The sequence below is a fragment of the Nannospalax galili genome, unplaced genomic scaffold (genome assembly GCF_000622305.1).
Source record: "Nannospalax galili isolate Female #2095 unplaced genomic scaffold, S.galili_v1.0 scaffold636, whole genome shotgun sequence".
In the NCBI taxonomy this organism is placed as follows: Eukaryota; Metazoa; Chordata; class Mammalia; order Rodentia; family Spalacidae; genus Nannospalax; species Nannospalax galili.
This window is the reverse complement of record NW_008338112.1, coordinates 2,538,982-2,564,276: the sequence shown is the minus strand read 5'-3', so window position 1 is coordinate 2,564,276 and position 25,295 is coordinate 2,538,982. Positions and strand designations below refer to the sequence as shown.

Sequence of the window (25,295 nt, the reverse complement as noted above, 5' to 3'; positions counted from 1 at the left end):
TACTATGTAGTCCAAACTGGCTTTGAGCTCCTGAAGTGCAGATTACATTAAGCATGCACTACCATGTCCAGTTTATTAGGACATTATTGAAAATGACTTCCTAGAAAACGTTTTGGTGGTTAATTAAACATTTAAACTAAAAGTACCGGGCTTAAAGGTAAACATCTCCTTAGTTTTGTATGAATTGTAGTTCTTAGGACATTCACTGAATTTTATTTTGTTCAAGAGTCAAACGAAATTTGAGTAAGCAAAATACATTTCCAACAAAAGTTTTTATGCACACATGTAAACAAGCAATGAAACAGCAGCGGGGGCCTGGATAAAATGCATCAGTTTTTATGCAAGGTGCTTTTGTAATGAGTTACATTGGCTTTATTTTCAGTGTGTGTGACTGAAGTATTCAAACTGCTCATCAGGTATCAGGTGGGAGTTTCCTTAGATATTTCAGAGTCAGACCAATTCAGTCTGTATTCCAAATATCAGACTGATCTGCACAGATTAAGATGAGACCCTCCACATAGTGAAGAAGTGACATACTCTATCCTCAAACTGGCACTGTGTTTCCTCAGACTGAGGCTGCCTTCAGCAGAAATATCTTCTATCCCCCAGAGGTAAGTTGCATCAAGATGGCTCATCAGCTAAATCACGCTGGTCAAAATACCTAGTACGAAAAAGAGTTCAGTGTGTATTGCAAAAGACCATAACAACCCAAATTCTATCAATATGGGGACTGATGGAACTACAGCACATATATACAATGGAAGACTAAGATGCAATAAAAAGAGTAATGAGAGGCTGGGTGTGGTGGCACACTCCTTTAACCCAAGCACTTCAGAGGCAGAGGCAGATGGATCTCTAAGAGTTTAACAGTTTGGTCTACACACATAATGAATTTCAGACCAGCCAGGGCTACACAGGGAGACCCTGTCTTAAAAAAGGGCTAATTCTAGGAGAAAGTTAGGATAATGAGGATAAAAGATGCTAAAATATTCCAAATGTATCTCTAGTTATAATCCAACTTTGGAACAGTATATTTTATGTAATAAGAACAAGACTCAATAAAAAGAAAATCATGAAACTCCCAATGGACTCTACCATTCATAGTTGGTGGCATAACCAGAAGAGAATACATTCAAGTGACCTTCAGCACTCTGTTCTTAAGACTATACTTCACAGAGACAGTTGAAGACAAAAAAAAAAAAAGCAATAAATTTTTTAAAAGAATGTATTTTAGACTCCAACTCTAGTTGTTTGCAGCAGCAGTACATACCATCTCTAGCATCTCTAGTCCCCAAGAAATTCCTTATTTAACGTACGTACGTGTGTGTGTGTGTGTGTGTGTGTGTGTAAACTGTATACTGGTCAGGGGACAAGCGGAGGGAGGCGATTCTCTCCTACTACCATGTGGGTTCCAGGTCACCAGGCTTGACAGCAAGCACTTTTACCTGTTGAGCCATTGTGCCAGCCCAAGAAATTCTTAAACTACTTTTGGTCCCTCTCCTGCCAGTAACACTGTTACCATTCTGAAATAACAACATATATATTACAGCATAAGGCTAATAATAGTTTTAGAAACCAGAATTTTCAGCACGGGAAAAAAAAAAAAAAAAGCATACAGGGTTTCCCTTACTCCCTCCCACCCTGTTTTTTTCTTTTTTGAGAAAGGATCTTCCCATAGCACAGGCTGGCCTTGAACTTGCGTGATTTTTCCTGTCTCAGTCTCCTGGATTGCTGATGAGTGGGGAGTAGAGACTGGGTTTCTGCTATGTAGTCCAGGTTGGCCTCAAACTTGAGATCTTTGTGTTCCTGGCTCTAGAGTCTACAAGTCTTAAGCGTACAGCTTCAGAACATTTTGTAGTCTAGAACAACTTTTCCCCTTTCAAACTGTTTTTAAAAAATTTTAAAATTACATTTATTTATGGCAGGGGGGTAGGGTGGGATGGGCTGGAGGTGTGTGAAATGCTGCCTATGTGGAAGTCAGAGGATATTTAAGTACATTATGAAGCTTTAGAAAGGTACTGGCATTAAACAAAAACCATCAATGCAACCGAAACGTGCCTAGGAAAATACCTAAAATAAGTATATGCCTTTTATTTGGATTTAGAATGTTTTCAAATAAATTCTGGCTGGAATTCTGATATAAGATATTAACTCAAACAGGAAAGGGGATGCAGCTCAGCTGGCAGAGCACTTGTCTGGCATGGGCAGGGCACTGGGCTCAATCCCAGTGCTTAAAAAAGATATGAAATCAAGTATGTACAAATAAAAACATGCCTCAGTTGAAAATGAACAAAAGATCAAATTAAAATTTGTTCTACCCTCTACTCTCACTGATAACAAATAACAAAATTACTTAATTAAAACAAATTAAAGATTACTTAAACTTACCTGATAACTAAGCAGATCAATAAATTCAAAGCAGGAACCCTTTCATCATCTTTGCTGCCCTAAAAAAAAAAAAAAAAAAAAAAGAGAAAAGAAATGTAGTCTATTTCTTTTTAATATTTTCACAATTTCCTTTTAAGATATAAAATATGAAAATTAGATGACAGTTATCATCATATAGAATTAAGACCCTGCCAAGAAAGAGGAGAAAACTGTTAATTATGGCAATAATTTTTACAGTATGGGCATATGCCAGACAAATGACTTTATTCAATCTTGCTACCAAGAAGTCAATCTTATCTTAGTTTATAATGTATACAAACTCACTGAACTGTGTGTTCTTCCTGTGACCTGGGTATAAGGCCTTAATCCCTCATGACCCTTCTTTGCCCTGGACCCCAAATAACGAATGTGTGTGGATGTTTTGCATATTCAAGAAAGTGCTGCAAACAGTTGGAAGTAACTAATCTATGAAGATTATCCCATCTGTACTGCAAACAACAGATGGAATTGATAATGTCTATGTGTGGTTGTGTGTGTCCTCAGTAGGGGTGAGAAGGGACATAGTCTTCTGAAAACACAGCTCCTCTTTTTCCTTCCCCATTTCATGCTGGATGAGCCCTGCTCAAGAGCACAATTCTGAGAACATTCTGGAGGAACAGATTCTCAGTAGTTCTAGTTTGCTCTTGGCTTAAGATGGATGTTAAGAGTCAGGCTGTTTTTATTCAGGCATAACTGTAATATGGTATCAAGGAGGAAACTCTGAAGTTAATGATTCTTTGAAACCATTACGATCATCATTTGTTGTGTTTATCATTTATTTATTTTTGAGACAGGGTCTCACTAAATAGCTCTGGCTGGTCTGGAACTCACTATGACAGGCTTGGGCTATCACATGGGATTTATGCAATGCTAGAGATGGAACCCAGGGCTCTACACACTGAGCTAAGTTCCAGCCTCAATCTTTAATTTTTTATTGTATTTGTATTTGTGCTCTCTTGCTCTCTCATGCTCTCTCTCCCCCCTCTCCTTCCCTCCCTCCCTCTCTCCCTCTGTGTGTGTGTGTGTGTGTGTGTGTGTGTGTGTTGGTTTTCACCTTTTATCATATGGGTCCAGGTTGTCGGGCCACAATCATCTTTGAAAGGACGCTGTTCAGAAGGATTAATGACTAATACCTTCTTGCACGGTTCTAGCTCTCACACCTCCACTCTTCCATGGGTGCCACTAGTTGCTCTCACCATACTCCTGTTAGGTGACCCCCATCTACTATACTGTGATGGACTCAGAAGGTTGACCAGATGATGTCATCTGATCTTGGACTTTGGAGCTTCCAAAACTGACATATGGATTTCTTTTCAGGCTGGGTAGAGTGCTTGCCAAGCATGTGCATACTGCAAACAAAGGTTCTTTTCTTTATAAACCCTAGCTTCAGATATTCTGTTAAAGCACCAAATGGACCAAGAGAAAAATGGAAGCCAAAAGAGGCAGAAACCAAAGTCTTGGGGTCTATTCATTTTAGATCTCATCTCATATTCTACTTGGTTTCCTGTAACGCTGGAATTCTTTTGGGAGGAAGGGGGGTAACCTTCTTTATCATCATATAAATTAGTAGGTAATTAAAATCTGAAATAATAAGTTATAACTCACCACTAGGAGCCTTACTTCTGAGCACCTTCTTGCAAGTTGCCGAATTAGAGAATGAGCCTCAGGTAATAAAGGTTTTTCAAGACAAGCCAATAAAGCATAAAACCATCTTCCCTAAATAAAAATTTAATAAGTAATAAATAGACAGACAATAAACCACACATTCAACCTGTTTTTCTAATGTTGTACCTGATTATTTGCTACAAATAAACTAAGGCATATGCTTTCTAACTACAGACCCCAGATGGTAGATACTTCAAAATTATTTCTTAATAGAATTAAGGTTCTTTTTATTGAGACTGAGTTTCACTGTGTAGTCATGGCTATCCTGACACCTGTTATATAGACCACGCTAACCTAGAAATCACAGAGATCCTCCTGTTTCTGCCTCCCAAATGCTGGGATTAAAGGTATAAAGGTGTGTGCCACCACATCAGGCCCTGAGCTTCTCATTTTATAAGCAAACATACATCTTTTTTTTTTCTTTTATGGTCTTTTATAGACAGTATCTTCCAGCAGGCCTGGAACTTACTATCTAAAGTAGGCTGGCCTCAATCTCAAAAAGAACCACCTGCTTCTGCCTCTTGAGTGCTGAGATCAAAGGTGTGTGCCACCATACCCGGTACGTAAGAAAAAAATCTTAGTTAGTTAAGTTAGGTCTCCTGGGCCTGTAATGCCAGCTACTTGGGAGGTTGAGACAGAAGGATCAGAAGTTCAAGGCCAGTCTGACAACTCAGTAAGACCATGTCTCAAAATAAAAAAGTAAAATGAGGGCTGAGAATACAGTTCTACAGCAATTGCCTAGCATGTGAGGAGCCCTAGGGTCAATCCTCCAGTACCACTTAAAATCTTAATTAAGATGTATATAAATCCTTGCAAAAGTTAAGATACAGTTTTTAATTTGCCACCCATAGGCAGAAATACAAATCATTTTAAATTTAAAACCATCCCCTGGATTCACACAAAGGAACTATACTATAAACAAACATGATCTGGGTCCTCTCTGCTCCACTGCCATGGGCTAACAGTCACACTTCACTGTTCCCTCTTCCATCATGATGCTGTACCTCTCCAAAGACTGAACAACGGAGTCAGCCAGTAGGTGCTAAAACCTCTTCAACTGCTGAGTCAAAGTAAGTCCTTCTTTTTCAAAAAACACAACATTCTGGTACTTTTATTAATACAAGATAAATGTACTTATACTCCTTTAAAATGGTATTTCCTTTCCAATTACAAAATATAAAATAATAGTTTGTACAGAAACTATTATTAATACAAGATAAATGTACTTATACTCCTTTAAAATGGTATTTCCTTTCCAATTACAAAATATAAAATAATAGTTTGTACAGAAACTATCTAGCTTATCAGTCTTATCTAGCTAAAATCACACAAAATTCCAAATTTATGTATTTTATTCCATAAAAAAAATACATGCTAAAAACCTTTTCTTTGAGATAGGTCTCAATGTGTAACCCAGGCTGGACTTGAACTTAATCTGCCTGCTCCAGTCTTCGAACTGCTGGGATTACAGGCATGTGCTACCATGTCTAGCATATGGTACAGATTTAAAAGAATGAGTCTCTTGGAGAAAACCACATCCAGGTTCCCAGTGTGCTTTTCTATCATTCAGAATACTTTCTCTCTTAACCCTTGTGCTTAAAAATCTTTATTGAAGTATCTTTAATGAATTTCAACTGTTTCATTAAAAAAAAAAAAAAGTTTAAAAGAATGAAAAAGTCCCAAATAAAATTTAGTGCTGAAGTGAGATGGGAAACTGATACACTGATACACTATAATATAAGGCTGGATTGTATGTCTCTCCTAGATCGCAGTTTCTGTAAGGCAAAGCTGTATTTTATGTCTTACAAGGGAGTTCTGCAGCCCCAGACACATTCTTTTACAAATCTTAAGTGAGAGAAATCATTGTGAAATTTAAATCTACTTTATTCATTTATATATAAACGTGTGTGTGTGTGTGTGTGTGTGTATAGTGTGTGCATGTATGCCATAGCATGCAGGTTTGGTTATCTTCTATCATGTGGGTTCCAGGGACTCAACTGAGGTTGTCAGCCTTGGTGGCAAGCACCTTTACCAAGTTGTCTTGCAGACCCAAAATCTACTTTAAAGGATGCTAAAATTTCTTTAGTCATAAATTAGGATTGCTTAGGTAATTCCTTAATATACTGCCCACTACAGTTTTACCCAATTTTAAAGGTAAACATGAGCTGTGAGTGTGAAACAATGAAATAAAGGGAAAGTGTGACACAGCTGTTAGAGAACAAGATAACAGATCTGATTACCTGGGCTTGAGTCTGAGTTATGTCATTGAGACTGTAAGACTTTAAACAATGTACCAAACTACTCTATGCTTTATCTATGAAATGGGGGATGACAGTTCATAAATTACTAAAGAGTTAATGAAGAATATACAGAGTCCTTAGAATAATGCATAGGATGTAATGCTTGCAATTATTGTTCTTTCCTCCTTTCTTTTGCGATAGATAGGGTCTTATTCTGTAGCCCAGGCTGACCCACAACTCACTACGTAGCTGAGGCTGCCCTCAAACTCCCTGGTAATTCTTCTGCGTCATCCTCCCATATGCTGCAAGTCAAACCTGGATTCTTTTCTTATTATTCTTTGTTTAATATTTTATTATTTTTATTTTATGTGTATGAGTGTATTGCCTGCTTGTATGTGAGTACACTTGTATTGTGCAATGCTGTGGAAGTCAGAAGAGGGCTTCAGATTCCCCTGGAACTGGAGGAAAGGATTGTTCGTAGCTGCCATGTAGCTGCTGGGAATCAAACCCGGGTCCTCTGCAAGAGCAGTCAGTGCTCTTAACTGCTGAGCCATCTCTCCAGCCCCTTCTTTTTTAAACCAGGGACTCCTGCATGCTAGACAAGTACGCTACCCCTGAGCTACACTCCCAGTTCCTAAAGCTTTCTCAATAAAGAGAGCAGGCTGATTTATTTTGTTTTAGATTATCTATGCAGCACAAATGTATATATGCATATATACATATGTAAGATATAAGTATAAATATTGTAGTCACACCTCATATACTATTAAATATAATTTTGCCTGTGAAATAAAAAAAGAAAGATGCAATACTACCAATTCTGGAGTAAAATCTCTTTCTCCAAACCAATTACTCAGATACTCCAAGACACTAGTGACTGTTGCCTTAAAAAAAGAAGAAAGAAAGAGAGAGATGAGTGTGACATTGTTGATCAATACAAGTTCCATTAATTTTGGTTCAAAAGCAACTCTGAGGGTTAAAATGGCTGTTCTTTAGGCTTCCAAAGAAAACTAATTTCATCAGATGGCTAGTCAAGTCTATTTTCTTTTCTCTTCTCTTCTCTCTCCCCTCTCCCCGCCCCCATCACATCCTCTTCGCTTTCCTCTGAGACAGAGTCTTGTTATATAGCCCTGGATGGCCTCTCAAGTGATAGGCATGAGCCAACCTGTCTGACTAAAAAGAGTCTTAATAGAAATTTTTACACTTTCGAGCACCAACTAAGCTTTCAATTTTAAGATTTAAACTATTCAGTTTGTAACTAATGAAACATTTCACACACTTAAAAAGGTCTTTAGTTTATTCCCATACCAAATTAAGCTGAAACACAAATCTAAAGAGAAACAAACTTAACTAGCAAAAGAAGTTTTCAAACAGTACAGATGGGACTATCAACTCGAAAATATTCTCTTATTCAAGTATAGTTGGTATATACAGAAGAGAATCATGCTGATGGAATTCAGTTATGACTACCACAATTTCTTAATGCAAAAGATCAAGTAAATGAAATTGTCATTTGGTATCTGATTTCTAAAATAATAGTCTAAGGATACTTAATGTATGTAAAGCCAAAGCAGTTTTCATTTGCTTTTTAAGTTCATAAAGAGTCTATTCCTGAAAAACCAAAGAAATTCTCATTTATCCCTTTGGTCCAAGAAATTATATATCTCAGCCCTTATGGAATATACTAAGACAGGCATCTAGAGCTAGAACTGATGTTTTGGCCTTTGTATTTAATTGAAGACCCAGAATTGAACACCCCTAAAGGAACTGGAGCTCCACTGTCACTGAGTCCTAGTGCTATCATTTACTTGTTGAAAAACTACCTGCTAGTTACTTCCCTTCAAATTCTGTTTCCTTGTGTTTAGAACACTCACTAACAATAATTTCCCATACAGGGATGCAATGAGCCTTAAATAAGAATCGCTGAAGCGACTAGGATAAAGTCTTTCATACCATAAATACTGAATCAATGTGTTAAAATACTTTCATATATACTGCAAACAAAAGATTATAATTTGATGACTTTTACCTGATTCATTCTGCTTACAATACTAAGCAAGGGAGGAAAGCCAATCTGAAAGAAAAAATGAGACTGAAGTTTACTAAATGATATTATTAAGAGGGCTTTATTTTTTTCAAACATGTAAATTTCCTGCCAAAGAACAAAAAACTCCAAGGGCAGAGGATGTAGCTCAATGACTGAGCACTTGCTTCATATCTGTTTGAACTGGATCTGATTTTCAATACTGAGAAAAAAACAGGGCTGGACATGGCTTGACAATTAAGAGCCCTTGCTGTTCTTACAGAGGACCAGGGTTTGGTTCCCAGCACCCACATTAGGTGGCTCACAACTGCCCATAACTCCAGTTCCAGAGATTCTAGCCTCCATGGGCAACAAGCACATATATACGTGCACATAGGCATTAAAATCCTAAGAAAAAAGAATATCTTTGGGGTTCGGGAGATGTCTCATTTGGTAAAGTCCTTGCCATGTGAGCATGGGGACATCAGTTCAATCTCCAGAACCCAAGTAAAAATAGCCTGGTGTTAGGGTGCATGCTTATAATTCCAGTGCTGGGGAAACAGAGCTTGCTGGCTCATCAGCTTAGCTGAACTTGTAAGCCCCAAGTTAGTAAGAGCCAAGTCTTTAAAAATAAGATGGATAGTACCCAAGGAACATGACACAAGCTTGACCTCTGGCCTCCACATGCACCTATACATATGTGTACACACATGTAAGAATTCCTTCATGGTCCACTATAAGACATCCTAAGAATATGATTTTTTTTTTTGTAAATTAATTCTTTTGTTTTTTGAAAGTGGTTCTATGTAGCCCGTGCTGGTCTTGAACTCACCATGCAGCCCCACTGGCCTCAGTGATCCTCCTGCCTCAGTCTCACAAGCACTGGGTGTGGGATTACAAATGTGTGCCACCATGCCTGGCTAAGAATATGTTTTGTTTTATTTATTATTTTAATGTGTTTGAGTATATTCTCTGCGTGCATTAAGTGTACCTGTGTCATACAATGCCTGAGGTCAGAAGAGGGTGTCGCATCTCCCGGAACAGAACTGGAGTTACAGTTGTTAGTGGTCATGTGAGTGCTGGGAATTGAACCTGGGTCCTCTGCAAGAGCAGCCAGTGCTCCTAACCAGTGATCCATCTCTCCAGTCCCTTGCTGCTTTTGTAAAACATTTTAAAAAGTACTTTATGTGATGAGTGTATTGTCTGCATGTATATAAAGGCACTCATGTTGTGCAGTGTCCAAGGAGGTCAGACGAAGGTGTCAGATCCCCTGGAACTGGAGTTATAGACAGTTGTTACCCATCATCTGGGTGCTGAGAATTGTACTTGGGTCCTCTGCAAGAGCAGTCAGTGCTCTTAACCAATGAACCATCTCTCCAGCCTCAAGAATATGTTTTTAATAACTCATATGTTAAAGTATGAAATTTAAAAAACATTACATGAAAACAGTTTTTGTTTTGTTTAATTCTTTGAGATAGTCTTACTCTCTAGACCAGGCTGGCTACAAATTAATTATGTAGCACAGGTTGGTCTCAAACTTGCAGCTATCTTCCTGCCTCAGCCTGTCTAGTGCTAAGATTACAGGTCTGTATCACTATACATGGCTGAAAATATTAACTTTGTGTCAATTACATTTAACAAAATTATTTAAAAATCCACAGTGACCCTGAAATATTAATGATGTACATACCATTTAAAACTCTCAGTTATGTAGGGAGTGGTGATATAACACTTGGGAGGTGGAGACATCAGGATCTGGAGTTCAAGGTCATCCTTGGCTACATATTGAGTTCAAAGTTAGCTTGGGCGAAAGGAGATTCTATCTCAAAAAAACAAAAAAAGGCAAAAAAGCCATCAGTGAAATTTTAATGAATTAAGGACACTTGAATTAGAGGAATATTTTAAAAACCTAATCTGATTCAATTTAAAAAGTTTACTTTGGAGTTTAATGGTGGGAGCCCTGACTGTGAAACCTCTGACGTTCGAGGAATGGACAGAGGGTATGCACTAACTCTGTTCTCAGGTGGTTTTTAACCATAGTATATTCTACTTGTATCTATTCCGCAATAAGAAGTCAAATCAGTAACAGTTCTATTAGGAGTGAGGCTGAGCATCTTCTATAAAAAGTTTCTATTTCCTTTCTGTGAGATGTTTATGTATAGCTGTTATCTTTTCTTGGTCTTTTGAGTGGTTTTTGGAGCTCGTTAAGATTTTTTTTTCTTTTTTTGAGACAGGGTCTTCTGGTAGCCACAGCTGGCCTGAAACCAGGCTGGCCTTGATCTCAGAGATCTGCCTGCCTCTGTCTCCTGAGTGCTAGGATTAAAGGTATGCACCACCATACCCAGCTAGGGGTTTTTACATTTTGAGAATTAGTTTTTAGTTGTTGTTCTTGCTATACTGGACACTGACCCTATGCTAGGAGGCTTGGTTTAAGAATTAGTTGTAAATGGGGAAAACAGAACTACACTGCTACATAGCAAACAAGTATCTGTTAAATAGAATATGGAAGTAGCAATGAGAATCCAGGTTTTTGGGGTTTTTTTTACATTTATATATTTATTTTGTGTATGTATGTAAGTGTGTAGGCACACGTGCCATATTGTGTGTGTGTGGTGGTCAGAGGACAACTTTCAGGATTTGGCTCTCTTCCCAGTGTGGGTTTCTGAGGATTAAATTCACATATTTGGCTTGGTAGCAAGTGCTTTTATCTGCTGAGCTAACCTGCCAGCCCCCACAGTGCATTTTTTATGGGAACATCTGAAAATTTAGAGGCAGGTGTCTCATGAAGGACAAGGTACAAGATACAAAATTGATGATTACAGCCATGCAAACAGCTGGGTATGGTGTCTCATTTGGAAGCTGAAGGCATGAGGATTGTAAGGCTGAGGCCAGCCTAAGCTGGGTGGGTTCCAGGCAAACCTGGGTGAGACTCTGCCTCAATGCCCCCCATAAAGCCACATATAATTTAAAGAATACTCTCAATATTTCATCTTCAATACAGGGACTTTAATAAGCACTTTACAAGTTTTCTAACTGTCTTGTTATCCTATTTCTCTGATGAGTTTTAACTCAATGTTATAAGTAAGAGGCTGGTAATTTTTTTTTTTTTTTGGTCTTTTTGAGACAGGGTCTCTCTGTAGCCCCAGCTGTCCTGGAACTCACTATGTAGACCAGGCTGGCCTTGAACTCATAGAGATCCGCCTGCCTCTGCCTCCCAAGTGCTGGGATTAAACGCATGGGCCACCATGCCCGGCCTAGTAAATGGTTTTTATATAGAAGCAGACAGTAAATATTTTAGTCTTTGAAAGTCATATATAGTATCAGACTCTTCTTTGTTTTTAACTACCAGTGAACAAAACGCAAACCATTCTTAGTTTAGGAGACATACAAAAGTAGGCTGTAGCCTGAACTTGGCTAAACTGTGGATTGTTGCTACCCTTACGCTAAGTGATGGCCCCAATTTTCTGCTACTTTTTGCTTAATCTGCATTATCACCTACTTGTACATAATCAATTCCAGGACATTCATCTGTAGGTGGTCCAACAGCCCCTTCAGCACATAATCTTTCACCTAGACAAAATTTTTTCCAGCCTTCTTCATCTTCAGATTTTGGCTAAAAGGAAAAAAAAAAAAATTACTTAAAAAAGAAGTGATACTTCTATAAATAAAAAAAGCAAGAACCCCCTTGTAGTCTCAACACCTCCACACAAGGATAGGGTGCTGGTTATTAGTAGGATTTTGTGTGAACCCCACAAATTCATACCGAAGCCCTAACTGTCAATATCATAGGCTGTGACTATATAAGGCTACTAGAAGGAACTCTAATCTGATTTGACCTGTGTCTTTTGTAAAAGTGAATTTTTAATTACATGTTTATTTACTTATTTCCTGTGTGTGTTTACACAGAAGCATGCACAGCAACTGGAGGACAACTTTCTGGAGCTGGCTCTCTTGTTCCACTATGTGGGTCTTGAGACTGAACTCAGGCTGTCAGAATTGTAGGCAAGGTTCTTTACCAAAGGAGCTATCTAATTGGCCCCAGATGCACAAGCAATACATTTTTGTCCCCTGCTGTCATCACCTTCTCAGATATAATTTGTGATTCCTTACAAGGTTTAAAACAATTGCCTGAAACAATGTTTTCATCTCTTCCCGAAGTCTAATTTTTATTCTGAGTGCTAATATTTGAAAAGCTTAATTCTATCCAAGCTGTTATGATTTAGGAATCATTTTCCTAATCAGTAGGAAGCAATATTTTCTAGTATGTATCACAGGCTTCATTATTATGTCATGTTCCTGTGAAGCAGAGCTAATCACTCTATAAATATTGTATACATAATAAGGTACCATTATCCCACCAAGAAACTCTAATAAGCCTTTATTCAATGTTTTTAATATTGAAAATGCATTTATATCCAAAAAAATAAATAAATAAATAACAGTTTAGAAGAATCCATAAACGCCTGGAGAGGTCAGGTACTTATTGTCAACCTACGGGAGGGAGATGTCTGCTATGGCAGCACATATAATCTCAACACTCAGGAGGTAGAGGGAGGAGGATTCCAAGTTCAAGGCCAGTCTGAACTACACAGTGAAACCTTGTCTCAAAAACAAGGCCCAGGGTTGTAGATCAGTGGAGAGCACGCATATGGCATTACAAGAAGGGTAATCCCTGAGACTGCAAGAAATGAGTCTCCAAAGAGTAGTACTTACTTGGGAACAGCAGCACATTGCAATGAGAATATGTGTGCCCCAAGAAACTACCAGGAGGCTGAGGCAAGGATTACAGCAAATATTTTGAGAAAATGATCCATATGCCCATGATTAAAACTAGGAGTAGTATCAGTCTGAGGATGAATAGAAGGCAGCTGGGAAGATGTCCTTGTAGAAGTACTTTTTTGTTTGCTTTTTATTTTAATTTTTGAGTCTCCTATAGCCTAGCTTGACCTCAATTTTACAATGGAGTCCGGGCTGGTCTCAAACTGGATCCTCTCCTGTCTCAGCCCCAAGAGTGTTGGGATTAAGGAGAGCGCCATCCTTGCTTAGAAGTATTTTTGTACAAGGTAGTGGTTTTAGTGTAAGACTGGAAATTTGCAGTCTTCTGTGGTTATTATTAGGTAATAATACACAAGACACTTTCTTCCTAACTTCTTGGCTTGCTTTTTTTGTTGGAGTTGACACAGAACTCCATTTTGAGTCTAACAACTTTCTCAAACTCCAAGTCTCCTGAGATAAGATAGCTTAATAACAACTTGTACTACTGATTCAAGCTACTACCATAACAAATTGTTACAATTACATAACGGTTTATGAAAGAAAATAAAAATAATATGGACTAAGAAAGTAATTCTTTAAAAACTGAAAGTAAATATAGATTTTTTTCACACAGGCATATACTAGACAACTAAAACTAAGAAACTCACATACCATGGTCACATTACTATCCAACTGCTGGGATTTCCAGTGGGTTCTATGTTTGTTCATACTCTAAAGGAAAAAAAGTTAATGATCTTCAGAGAATGAAAAACAAACAAGAAATCAGCTTTTACACAAAATTCTATCTATCTTTAAAATTTGGAGACTATCTTATCAAATATGTCTAATATAATTTGGTGATCAATTCATAAATATCTATATACAATAGAATCACTCATTTTTCCAATTATAGTTTAAGAACAGAAACACATCTGAAGGAGGTTTAATTTGACTAAATGGGACACTTGCCTGTCGAACAGTTGAAAACTGTACCACTTGTTGCTGCTGCCACTGAAGCGTTGGGGAGTAACCCTCAGGGGCAGGGTGGCACCCTGAAAGCTGGAAATCAGTTCACAAATATTAGAGTCAATGTTAGTGCTGGAACTGAAATTTTATGCCTCTGTGGAATAAATGCAAAACCAAGATGAAGAGTAAATATATTCAAGTGAATGATAAGACTACATGAGAAAATAAAGGTACACTCTATCAGAGCAAAAAAAGTAAGTAGTTCATTTTACTACTTATGTCCTGATTAATAAGAGACTGTTAGTTAGACTAAGAGAAATATGGCCAGGTGTGGTGGCACCCACCTTTAATCCCAGTACTTGGGAAGCAGAGTCAGGCAGATCTCTGTGAGATTGAGGCCAGCCTGGTCTACATAGTGAGTTCTAGACCAACTGGGGCTATGGGAGAATGTGTCTTTAAAAAAAGGGTAGTTTATAATTGGAGTTTCTTAGAAATCTAATGATATATACTTTGAAGATATAACCTAGTTCTACTTTATAATTGTGAAGAGAAACAAAAAACAAAAAGACCCCATATCACCCCCCCACCCCCACCCAGAGACAGAGAGATAGCCTGAATAAAGAATTTGGGGACAGTCAAAATGTACCCAAATAACTTAAAGGCACTTGACTTATAAAGGTCTACTTGTTTTTTGTTTTTTTTTTTTTTTTGGGGGGGGGTGTTGATGGAGTATGAACCTGGGGTCTCAAACAAAGTAGCTAAGTGGTCTACTACTAGCCCACATCCCTAGCTCTACTTTTGTTTTCTAAAACAGGGCATAGCACACAAATGATCAGGTATTATGATAAAACTCATTAAGTATACAGAAACATCATGTCATTAATTAAGAACTCTTGAAGTTATATAAAACATTATAGTGCTTGAATTAAAATGCCCTGATTATAAACATTAAAGGAATAATTTCAAATATAAAAAAGGAAATTATCAGAAATTTACCAAAAACTGACCTCAGGTTAAATGTAATGTAACCTCCTCTGAGAGATGTTCATTGACCACTCGGTAGTCTCTCTTTTATTTACTGAACATTATTTATTTTCTTAATGTAACAACACTACTGATTATTTTCTGTGTCCTTCAGGAGAAAGTTACAGTGTACAAGTAAGGATCTGTCCTTTCCTTTTTTTTTTCTTTTCCTGAGACACTGTCTCCTTTAGCCCAGGCTAGTCTCTGAGAACGATCCTGAACTCCTAATCCTCTGCTCCCCAAGTCCCAGGATTACAAGAGTGCTCACCACTTCACCTAGCATGGGAACTTTTTCTTTATATTATGGTTTGTTGTGTTTCTAGTGCCCAGCACAACCTAATTGCTTTTAAAAAAGTATGCTGGATAAATAAGTAAATAATGCCATAGCGTGCAAGAAGATAGAAAAGTGCTAAGATATTTGTGTTTTGAACCTGGAAAAATGTCAACTAAGGATATGGACCTGTAGGATAATAACTATAAAGGTGCAGAAAAAAATTGTTTTGGGGCTGGAGAGATGGCTCGGTGGTTAAGAGTGATGGTTGTTCTTGCAGAGGGCCCACATGGCAACTAGCAACCATCCCTAACTCCAGTTCCAAAGGAATCTGATGCCTTCTTCTGACCTCCTCATGCATCGTACAACACAGGTGCACTTACATACATGCAGGAAAAACAATGAAACATAAAATGAAAATAGTATTTCCAAAATTTGTTTACATATAAAAAACAGCACTACTAAGCAACTGAAAAACTTTTGTAATTTTTTAATTACACACATTTTTTTTTAAAAAAACTCTTCATACCATTTTACAATGCAAGCTGGCCTGGAATTCACTATGTAGCCCTGCTGGCCTCCAATTCCTGCCTTGGCCTCCAAGCGGTGTCTAATTTTATAGGGAGTAATCCAATCTCACCTATACCATAATTGATACTGTTGGGTACTAGAGCCTTAGTCTAGTGTGTGTGTGATTATTATATCCTCAGATGTTTATTAAAACTCACGGAAACATTCACACTCTGCTTCCTTTTCAACTTCTTTGGATCAATTTGGGCTACCACAACATCTGGACACTGGGCTGCTTCGATCCTACAAATAAGCAATATATAAAGATTATTTTGTTTTATTCCTGTGTAATAAAAAGATGCACTTTATTATGAAATCGGAAATAAGTTCAGATTCCCAACAAATGTACCAGAGTTTGAAATTATCTGGATTAAAAACAAAGTTAAGAGTACATGGCTTAGGGGCTGGAAAGACGGTTCGGTGGTTGAGTGCTGACTACTCAGGTTTGAGTCCCAGCAACCAAATGGTGTCTAACAACTAACTGTCTGTAACTCCAGTTCCAGGGGATTTGATGCCCTCTTCTGACTTCAGCCAGCATGGGTGCACTTAAACACATGCAGGCAATCCACTCATACACATAAAATACATAAAACATATATTTGAAAAAAAAAAAAAAAAGGAGTACACGGCTTAACATGTGCAATCGAGCTCAAAGTACATTTGCCTGCGATAGGCTGAAATACAGGGATCTCTAACTGCTCCCACCTCAGAGGGAGGGGAATCGGAACTGAGGGGCTTGGCCCGGAACACTTAGGGTCCCCCGCCGCACCGCTGGGGCAGCACAGACCAGCTCACTCCCACGGGGCGGAATCACTCACTGGACCCGCCTCAAGTATTCCTGAGGCGTCCTGGGAGGTACCGAGGGATCGAAGCCTTCCGTCAGGTCGCAGGGCTCCACCGGCAATAGCCGGGGCATCAACTCTTCCACTGCAGACTCCGACGGCACCCAAGCCATGGCTACAGTCCCGCCAGTCGGGGCCTGCGCACTGGCCTCGGCCAGGTAGTGGCGCAGGCGCAAGGAGTAGAGAACCGCCCCCGCCCCCTTGGCGCTGAGCTGACGCCTGCGGGGGTGGAGCTGCACAAGAGCAAACCTATGGTTCGTCAAACTTAAGGCTCCGGTGGTGTCATGAAGACTTCGAGTTCAGTTCCTAGCAAAAGAGATTCCGGAACGGTTCTACGCCTTTAACTGTAGAAGCTGACGGTGAACCTTATACATAATATTATTGAACAGTTAACGGAAAGTAGTGTAATTATTCTTTAGAGAAAGCCAAAGCCTTCAACTCCTGATAAACACGTTACTTATATTTTCTCACCTAAATTTTACAACCCTTTTGGAGGCGGGGTTCGCTGGTTTTCAGGTGAACAAAACTGACAAAGAGTGGTGATACCTGGTCTCCTGGAGAGAGATTTTTTTTAAATGTTTACTTTCTGAGGCTGGCTCTCACGGTGCAGCCCAGGCTGTCATCAAACCTGTAGTGATCCTCCTGCCTCAGTTTCTCAAGTTCCAGGATTATAGGTGTAAACCAGGCACCACACCTGAATTTTTTAGTTTTTGAGACTGGGTTTCACTCCAGCCCAGAATGATTTATAGTTGGCTGTGTAGCTAGGCTGGCCTGCCTTTGTGCTGGGATTTGTGCGTTTTTGTACCTCGATTACAAGCAGAAGCCACCACACCCGTTTAAATTTGTGTACATGTGAGTGGACATGCACATGTAACACTGGACATGGTTTAGGCAGTTGATGCTCTCCTCCCACTATGCGGGGTTCCAGGAACCAAACTCAGGGATCAAAGTGGTGCACAACCGCTTTTATCCACTGAGGCACCTGGTCGGCCCTTGACAGCTTTTTTCTCTCTTTTATTCAGACAGGGGTCTCACTATGACCCTTAGATCTGCCTGCCTCTGCTTCCCCAATGCTAGGCTGCCCAGCCTTGACACACTTATTGATACTGAAAATTCAAGATCTGAGCATTTTTTAAAATAAAAAAATTGTGTTTACTTAGACGCATTCAGAATGTCAACAAAACAGCTGTATATTTTTGCAATTAGACTGGTATTCAGCTAACAGAGTAACAATTATTTTCGTATAAGCTGCATCAGAGACAACTGAAGATGAAAAAAACCTACCGTCCCCTTACATAACTAATTTGTGATGTGCACCAAGAACCTGCTTTTAATTTCCATGCCAGTTTACAGCCCCTGTACTGACCAGGCAAAGGTTAGTGGCTGTTGAAAATACCACTGAGAGACCTGAGTGACTCCATCTTGTATAAAACCTCCATAGGACTGACCCAGCCCTGGGCCCTGTTCCAAGAAAAACTACAATACTTAGAAGGATAGAGAACAACTCCCCCACCAATGGTCAATTAACCAGGGACAGGAAAGTACTAAAAATCCAGATACCTTTTCAGATTTCCTGAAGCCAGTAGTTTATGGTTTGGCACTGAGCTGCAACCAATCAGATGTTTGCCAGGCTGAAGACCCCCCTACTCCCCTACTTGCTGAACTTCCTGAACTAAATCTATAAGCCCAAAGCAAGGGGTCTCACATCTGAGATCCGCTGAGTGGGTGACAGAGTGGACCCAAGCTTAAGCTTGTAACAATAAAAGAACCCTTGTGTATTTGCATCGGTCAGCTCCTTGGTGGTCTTTGGGGGGTCTCTCGAACTGGGCACAACACCACCAGGCCAGGGCTCTCTCAAGACACATTTGGTAATATGTTAAATATACAAAAAAGACACTGTACAGTTTAAAAACAAATCTTACACAGCCTTACGCTTCAATTTTTTTCTTTAAAAGGAGTTGTGTACAGGGGGATTAAATGCTTTATAGATAAGAAAAAAAACTTGCACTGGAACAAACATTCCTCCTCTTCATCTTCTTCATGTTCCTCCTCTTCCTTCTTTTTTGCTCTTTCCCGCCTTGACAACCCCCTTTTCTCAGTATCAGGTTTTCCTTTAGCTCTGTGGGCAGCAATATCCCTTTTGTTTTTCTCCCTTGGCTCAGTGGCCTTCTTCTCCTAAGGCTGCTTGTCCTCTGCAGCAGTGCTGTTCCACATCCCTCCCAGTTTCTTTGCAATGTCACCAATACATCAGCCAAGATGCTCTCTGATTTGGGGGATACTCATGTCAACACCAAAACTCTCACCTCAAATCAGGTAAGAGATAGTTTATTCTGGAGCCAAATATGAGTGACCATGGCCTGGGAACACAGATTAAGGTTATCCCAGATTCCATGTTCCAGTGTGGTAACTGTTGCTTTACATTATTTATAGTAACAGAACAAAGAAATGTCATAAATCAAGACACTTTTCAAATACATTGGAATATACATTCAGTAGGCAGGTCACAGCAAAGTGAGGGGCTTTTTACTACAAGTCTCATGTTATCTGATGACATTCTTAGCCTTTTAATCGGTGAGACCAGGTGGTCTGCTAGAATAATACATTCTAAAAGTTTTTTGTTTTTTTTTTCTATCTGAGTGCTTTTTGGGAACTTTTCTTTCACACTCAGAACAGAAGAAGAAGAAAACTGAAGGAGGCCTTTTGGGTGTATTAGGATCTTTAAATTTACATTTCCCCTTTAGGAGGGATATAGGTTTTCATTTCTCTTTCATCACAAGCCCTGTCAGCCTTTGCCATGTCTTCAAACTCCTTTTTCTTCAGCAGACATGGTCTTCCACCTCTCTGAGCACTTCTTGGAAAACTCAGAAGTTGATGGAAGCATCAGGATGCTTCTTCTTGTGCTGTTAGACTAGGTGGGTCTCTTCAGGAGAACATGGAGATGCAAAATCAAGCAGAGTTTTATTAGGCCAGCTAGCTGGGGCTGACCATCCTTCCAAGACATGCAGGTCTGGTTGGAGCGATTGACCCCGAGGCAACTTCAGGTAAAGATTATATAGGCTCCCACAACCGTTACACAAAAGCCCATGCTTATACAACCAATAGTTTCAAAGCAAGCATTTCACAAACCAATAACTTCAAAACAAGAAAAAATGTTACAACTCCCTTCAGGTATCTCAATTGGGGAGGGATGGGTGGTATGTGCCTGGCGCGACCCTTCCCTGTTATCTTGTGTAAGCAGACATGCTTACGTGAATGACACAGACCAGACAACTTACGGGGCTGCAGCACTTGCCCCTATCTCCGGATGCCTGTGTCTCCAGTTGAGTTAATTGGCTAAAAGCAGTAAATTCAAACAAGCAGTAAATTCCTCCTTCCCTAACATTCCCCCCCTTTTTCTAGATCAGACTGAGGAATCTTCCTCAGCAGTATCTAAGGCTTGGTATTTCTGGCGAAGGACCAAGAGATGGACAGTATCGATCTTTTCCTGAACAAAACTTAGTAGCCTATTTATTATGCAGGGACCAATTGTGACTAATAACAGCAGGATGATTAGAGGTCCTGCGACAGCCAAGAGGAGGGTTGTTAACCAAGGAGATTGGTTGAACCAAGATTTAAACCATCCTTGACTGTTCTCTCATTCTAATTTTCTTTTCTCCAACCCTTCTCTTATTTTGGCCATGTTGTCCTTTATTAGCCCTGAATGGTCCCTATAAAAACAACATTCCTCTTTCAGGGCAACACATAGCCCTCCTTGCTGTAAGAACAAGAGGTCTAACCCTCTTCGGTTTTGTAAAGTTACTTCTGCTAATGATCCAATAGAGTCCTGAAGCTTAGATATGGACTCTTCTATTCTCTGAAGATCCAGGTCTAAGCTAGTGCATAAAGAGTTGTATTGATCTCGCCCCTGTATTAATGCAGTGGTCCCTGTGCCCACCCCCGCAGCAACACCTGTACTGACTAAAGTCGCAAGGGTTAAGGCTATAGCTGCAGGAGTTCTCTTAGAATGCAGTGAGGGAGAGAGAGAGGGTGCGTATGATAGTAAGAATTCCTGATCCAGATGGTAGACCAGATGAGGAAGAAGGAGGGTGAGAACACAAAAGCCTCCTACATTGAGGACATTCACGGAGACGCAAGGTGTTAGTCCTGAAGAGCACGCCCACCACTCATTGGGAGGGGGGATAACGAAGACATCGGTGGACACAGGAAGAATCCTGGTCTGATTGCAGAGGGAGGAGTACTGTTTTCATGAGGAGCATAACTGGCTTTGGGATGTTGGAACTGTGCCTACACATGTGCCAGAGGCTGAGATCTGGGCAAGAGTAAGTCCCCATGGTCTCCCGTCTCAATAGGTGGGATGAGAGTTGTTGAGAGTATAGGAACTATTTATCCCGATGGCCTCATAAAAGGGTGGGGATCCTGGGTAGCACAGCCAACAGGGGTCAGTAAGAGAGGGAGTGGTATGATTAAGGGTTTCTACTACAGCTTGCACCATCTCCCACATAGGGTTGCTGGGAGTCTGTGGTTTCACAGCTGTCCCTGGCCTTTCCGTGGCTGGGGCTGCTGATGTCGTTGCGGTGCCTGATGGCTTGAAAGTGGGCCTAGGAGACCCAGGCGGGGGAGGTTGGGGCCTCAGACAAGGGGTATTTAACACTGGGTTAGGTCCTACCAGCGACCTAACCACTGCCCCGACCTGGAGGAAGATCTGGAACAGGACCCCCCTCCATGGCATCTGGTGGGGCATCAGGCCCCATGTCAGCCCATCTATCCACCTTTTATCATTTTTTCCCTTTGAGGTAAAAGTGATTTTAACCTGGTTGGCCAGTGGAGATACTGTCCATTGGTTGTATGGAGAAGTAAACCTCATATCAATCAGGTCAGGGGAAACCTCCCATCTCCACTGCCCATCATTAACTTCCACACAATTCCATTCAGTGCAGTAGATTCTATCAGCACCCCCACAATTGTGCCTCCACCAACCTGTCCGGAAACCTTGGCAAGCAAAGAACCCATTTGCCCTCAAAGCTTGGTGGTTGACTGTGGATGATGAGTCAACCAAAGCCTGTTTTTTTCATATGATATTGTTCCTGGTGGTTTTTCTGGGGGAGGTAATAAAATTGCCCCAGTACAAGTTCTAAGTCAACATACAGATCTGGCCACCATGTCCACAACGGGGCTGTATGGGAGGTGTGGTTCCATTCCTCATAGTCATCACCGCTTCGCAGGATCCATGTCTGGATTACTGGTTGGTGGGGGTTGATGTTCCAAGCTCCTGCTGACACTACTATTCTCTGGAGAGCCCATAACAGTGAGCTTATCAGCAGGAATCCTTTCATGTCTGGCTCAGCTGTAGCTTCAAGGGATTAGCAGGATTTTGCCGCACCTCCCACTTCTTCACACAGGATTCCGGGTCCTCGAGAGGCAAGGCCTTCTGAGCGTGGGTGTGGTGGACCCAGGGAGTGATGCCGTCAACCTTTAGGGCAGTGGGGGTGGTAGACAATACAACATAAGGTCCCTTCCATCTGGGTTCAAGAGTTTTTACTTTGTGTCTTTTTACCCAGACCATATCCCCTGGGACTATGCCATGCCCCACAATCGGGGTTCTTTCCCCTTCAGAGTATGCTTTGATTAGGGGCCAAATTTCCTGCTGTACTTTGGCAAGGGATTGCAACACATTTAAATAGTTGGGGGCTGACTTCTCTTCCCCCGGGGGCTGCACTCGCCAGGTTATTGGCGGAGGTGCCCTGTACATTATCTCAAAGGGGGTTAGACCAAGCACATAGGGGGAGTTCCAAACACGGATAATGGCCAAGGGGAGGAGGGTCACCCAGTCTCCACCAGTCTCAATTACCAATTTAGAAAGGGTCTCCTTTAATGTCCGATTCATTCTTTCTACCTGCCCAGAGCTTTGTGGGTTATAGGCACAATGTAACTTCCAATCCATCCCCAAAGCCTGGGGGGGCTTAGGCCCCCTAGTCGTTTCACATGGGCTTGGTCCTTGGTCCCGTGTGATAGTGATATAATCTCCATGGGCATTAGTCAGCCAGAAGGCCTAGCCAGTGGTTTCACACCCCCACCGTGGACAATAGTGCTGATCAGGTCTCCCACAGCTAGGTTTGTATTGGGGACCAGGACAGACATAGAATTGTTTTTGCCTGAGAAATCAGACTCCTGATTTAAATTTACAATTAAATCCTGCAGAGCCCGTGTGATAGTGATATAATCTCCATGGGCATTAGTCAGCCAGAAGGCCTAGCCAGTGGTTTCACACCCCCACCGTGGACAATAGTGCTGATCAGGTCTCCCACAGCTAGGTTTGTATTGGGGACCAGGACAGACATAGAATTGTTTTTGCCTGAGAAATCAGACTCCTGATTTAAATTTACAATTAAATCCTGCAGAGGAGTCCTCTACACCCCTACTGATACCTGCCACACCACGATCCCACTCCCCATCCGCTAGGGTACAGAGATCCATATTTAGTGGAGGCCACCAAGTATTGGGGGGGGGGGTGCACAGCAGATAACATTAACACGGGATTCCAAGTTTCCAGATTAGTGATAGTCCAAGTAACCTGTACAGGCATGTGAGGATTTGTGCTACTTGCACGCAGGCTGCCATTAGCTGACAAGCAGTTCATTACCAGCAGCCAACCGGTCAGCAGGGAGGATCCCATCAAGCGCATGGTTCGGATGAGTTTGGAGGGTGTGAAGATGCTGTTTTGAGTACGGTGGGTGTTGGTACTTTGAGCATCCGTCAACTCTGCTGTCCTCGGGATGGTCCGAGATGAGTTCGGCTGCAGGAACTGGATCCACTTCATCTTTTCAGATGCAGCTTCAGGGGATTAGCAGGATCCTGTTGCACCTCCCACTCCTTCAGTTTTGATTCTGGATCCTCGGGAGGCAAGGCCTTCCAAACGTGGGTGTGATGGACCCAAGGAGCGATGCCGTCCACCTTAAGGGCTGTAGTGGTGGTAAATAACACAACATAAGTTCCCTTCCATCTGGATTGAAGAGTTTTTACTTTGTGTCTTTTGACCCAGACCATATCCTCTGGGACTATGCCATGTTCCACAATTGGGGTTCTTTCCCCTTCATAGTATGCTTTGATTAGGGGCCAAATTTCCTGCTGTACTTTGGCAAGGGATTGCAACACATTTAAATAGTCAGGGGCTGACTTCTCTTCCCCTGGGAGCTGTGCTCGCCGGGTTATTGGTGGAGGGGCCCCATACATTATCTCAAATGGGGTTAGACCATGCACATAGGGGGAGTTCTGAACATGGAAAATGGCCAAGGGGAGGAAGTTCACCCAGTCTCCACCAGTCTCAATTACCCATTTAGAAAGGGTATCCTTTAATGTCCGATTCATTCTTTCTACCTGCCCAGAGCTTTGTGGGTTATAGGCACAATGTAACTTCCAATCCATCCTCAAAGCCTGGGCTAATCCCTGTAGGACTTTACTAACGAAAGCTGGGCCATTATCGGAACGTATAGCCTCAAGGATCCCATATCTGGGGACTATCTCCTCTATTAATTTCTTTGCCACCATCTGCTAGTTTCATGTTTAGTTTGAAAAGCCTCCACCCATCCTGAAAAAGTATCCACCATGACCAGCAAATACTTGTACCCATACTTTTCTGGCTTTACCTCGGGGAAGTCTATCTCCCAACTTCTTCATGGGGCCCTCCCCCTCTCCCAGGTACCTGTCAGGTGGAGCCCCTTTGGGGCTGGTCTTAGCTTTGCACAGCTCTTACATCCCCCAGTGATCGGAGGCACAGCCTCGTTCATCCTGAAAAAGTATCCACCATGACCAGCAAATACTTGTACCCATACTTTTCTGGCTTTACCTCGGGGAAGTCTATCTCCCAACTTCTTCATGGGGCCCTCCCCCTCTCCCAGGTACCTGTCAGGTGGAGCCCCTTTGGGGCTGGTCTTAGCTTTGCACAGCTCTTACATCCCCCAGTGATCGGAGGCACAGCCTCGTTCTGGTATGGAAATACCAACTGCGCATGCTGAAAAAGACTGAGCAACTTCTTCCAGCCTAGATGGGTGGATCTGTGTAGTTGATGAGCATGTATTTTCCTAGTACTTCTGGTAAGATCAGTCTACCTTCCCAGTCCCTACTCCAACCTCCCTCCACAGGCTTTTCTCCCACTCAAGGTCCTGTGGGGAATAATCAGGTCTGGGAGGTAGGGTGGGTAGTTCAGGTATGGGTACCTCTAGAGCTGCCAGCACAATGGGGTCTAAGAGAGCTACCCTCCTGGCCTCTGCATCAGCAAAGTTGTTACCAATAGCCTCAGGAGTCTTTCTGGACTGGTGCCCAGGCACATGTATAACTGCCACCGCCCTAGGCCTTTCCACAGCTGCTAACAGTCTTTGAACTTCCTGCAAGTTCTTCAGCTCCTTTCCTTCTGCGGACCGGAATCCTCTTTCCCGGTAGATGGCGCCATGAACATGCACAATGCCAAAAGCATACCTGCTATCGGTATAAATGTTAGCTCGCCTGCCTTCTGCTCT

The 25,295-nt window shown here is 41.3% G+C and overlaps 1 protein-coding gene across 1 annotated transcript; it reads right to left on the bottom strand.

Annotated features, from left to right (window-relative positions):
- Nucleotides 1-253: 253 nt before the first annotated feature.
- Gemin2 (gem nuclear organelle associated protein 2) lies at nt 254-16,961 on the bottom strand. Its single transcript, XM_008832901.3, has 10 exons — nt 16,759-16,961; nt 16,099-16,183; nt 14,080-14,169; nt 13,783-13,842; nt 11,855-11,968; nt 8,362-8,406; nt 7,148-7,216; nt 4,033-4,143; nt 2,389-2,447; nt 254-661 (listed from the first exon to the last, which is right to left on the bottom strand). The coding sequence occupies exons 1-10, from the start codon at nt 16,893-16,895 to the stop codon at nt 622-624; spliced, it is 810 nt and encodes a 269-aa protein (XP_008831123.1). The 5' UTR covers nt 16,896-16,961; the 3' UTR covers nt 254-621.
- Nucleotides 16,962-25,295: the final 8,334 nt, after the last annotated feature.

Excerpts from the sequence above, each read along its gene's own strand:
- Gemin2 (XM_008832901.3), bottom strand. The coding sequence starts at position 16,895 with ATGGCTTGGGTGCCGTCGGAGTCTGCAGTGGAAGAGTTGATGCCCCGG. Across the intron at positions 11,969-13,782 it reads TGGATAGTAATGTGACCATG|CCAAAATCTGAAGATGAAGA; the intron begins GTATGTGAGTTT and ends TTTTCCTTTTAG. Across the intron at positions 8,407-11,854 it reads CTGGAATTGATTATGTACAA|ATTGGCTTTCCTCCCTTGCT; the intron begins GTAGGTGATAAT and ends TTTTTCTTTCAG.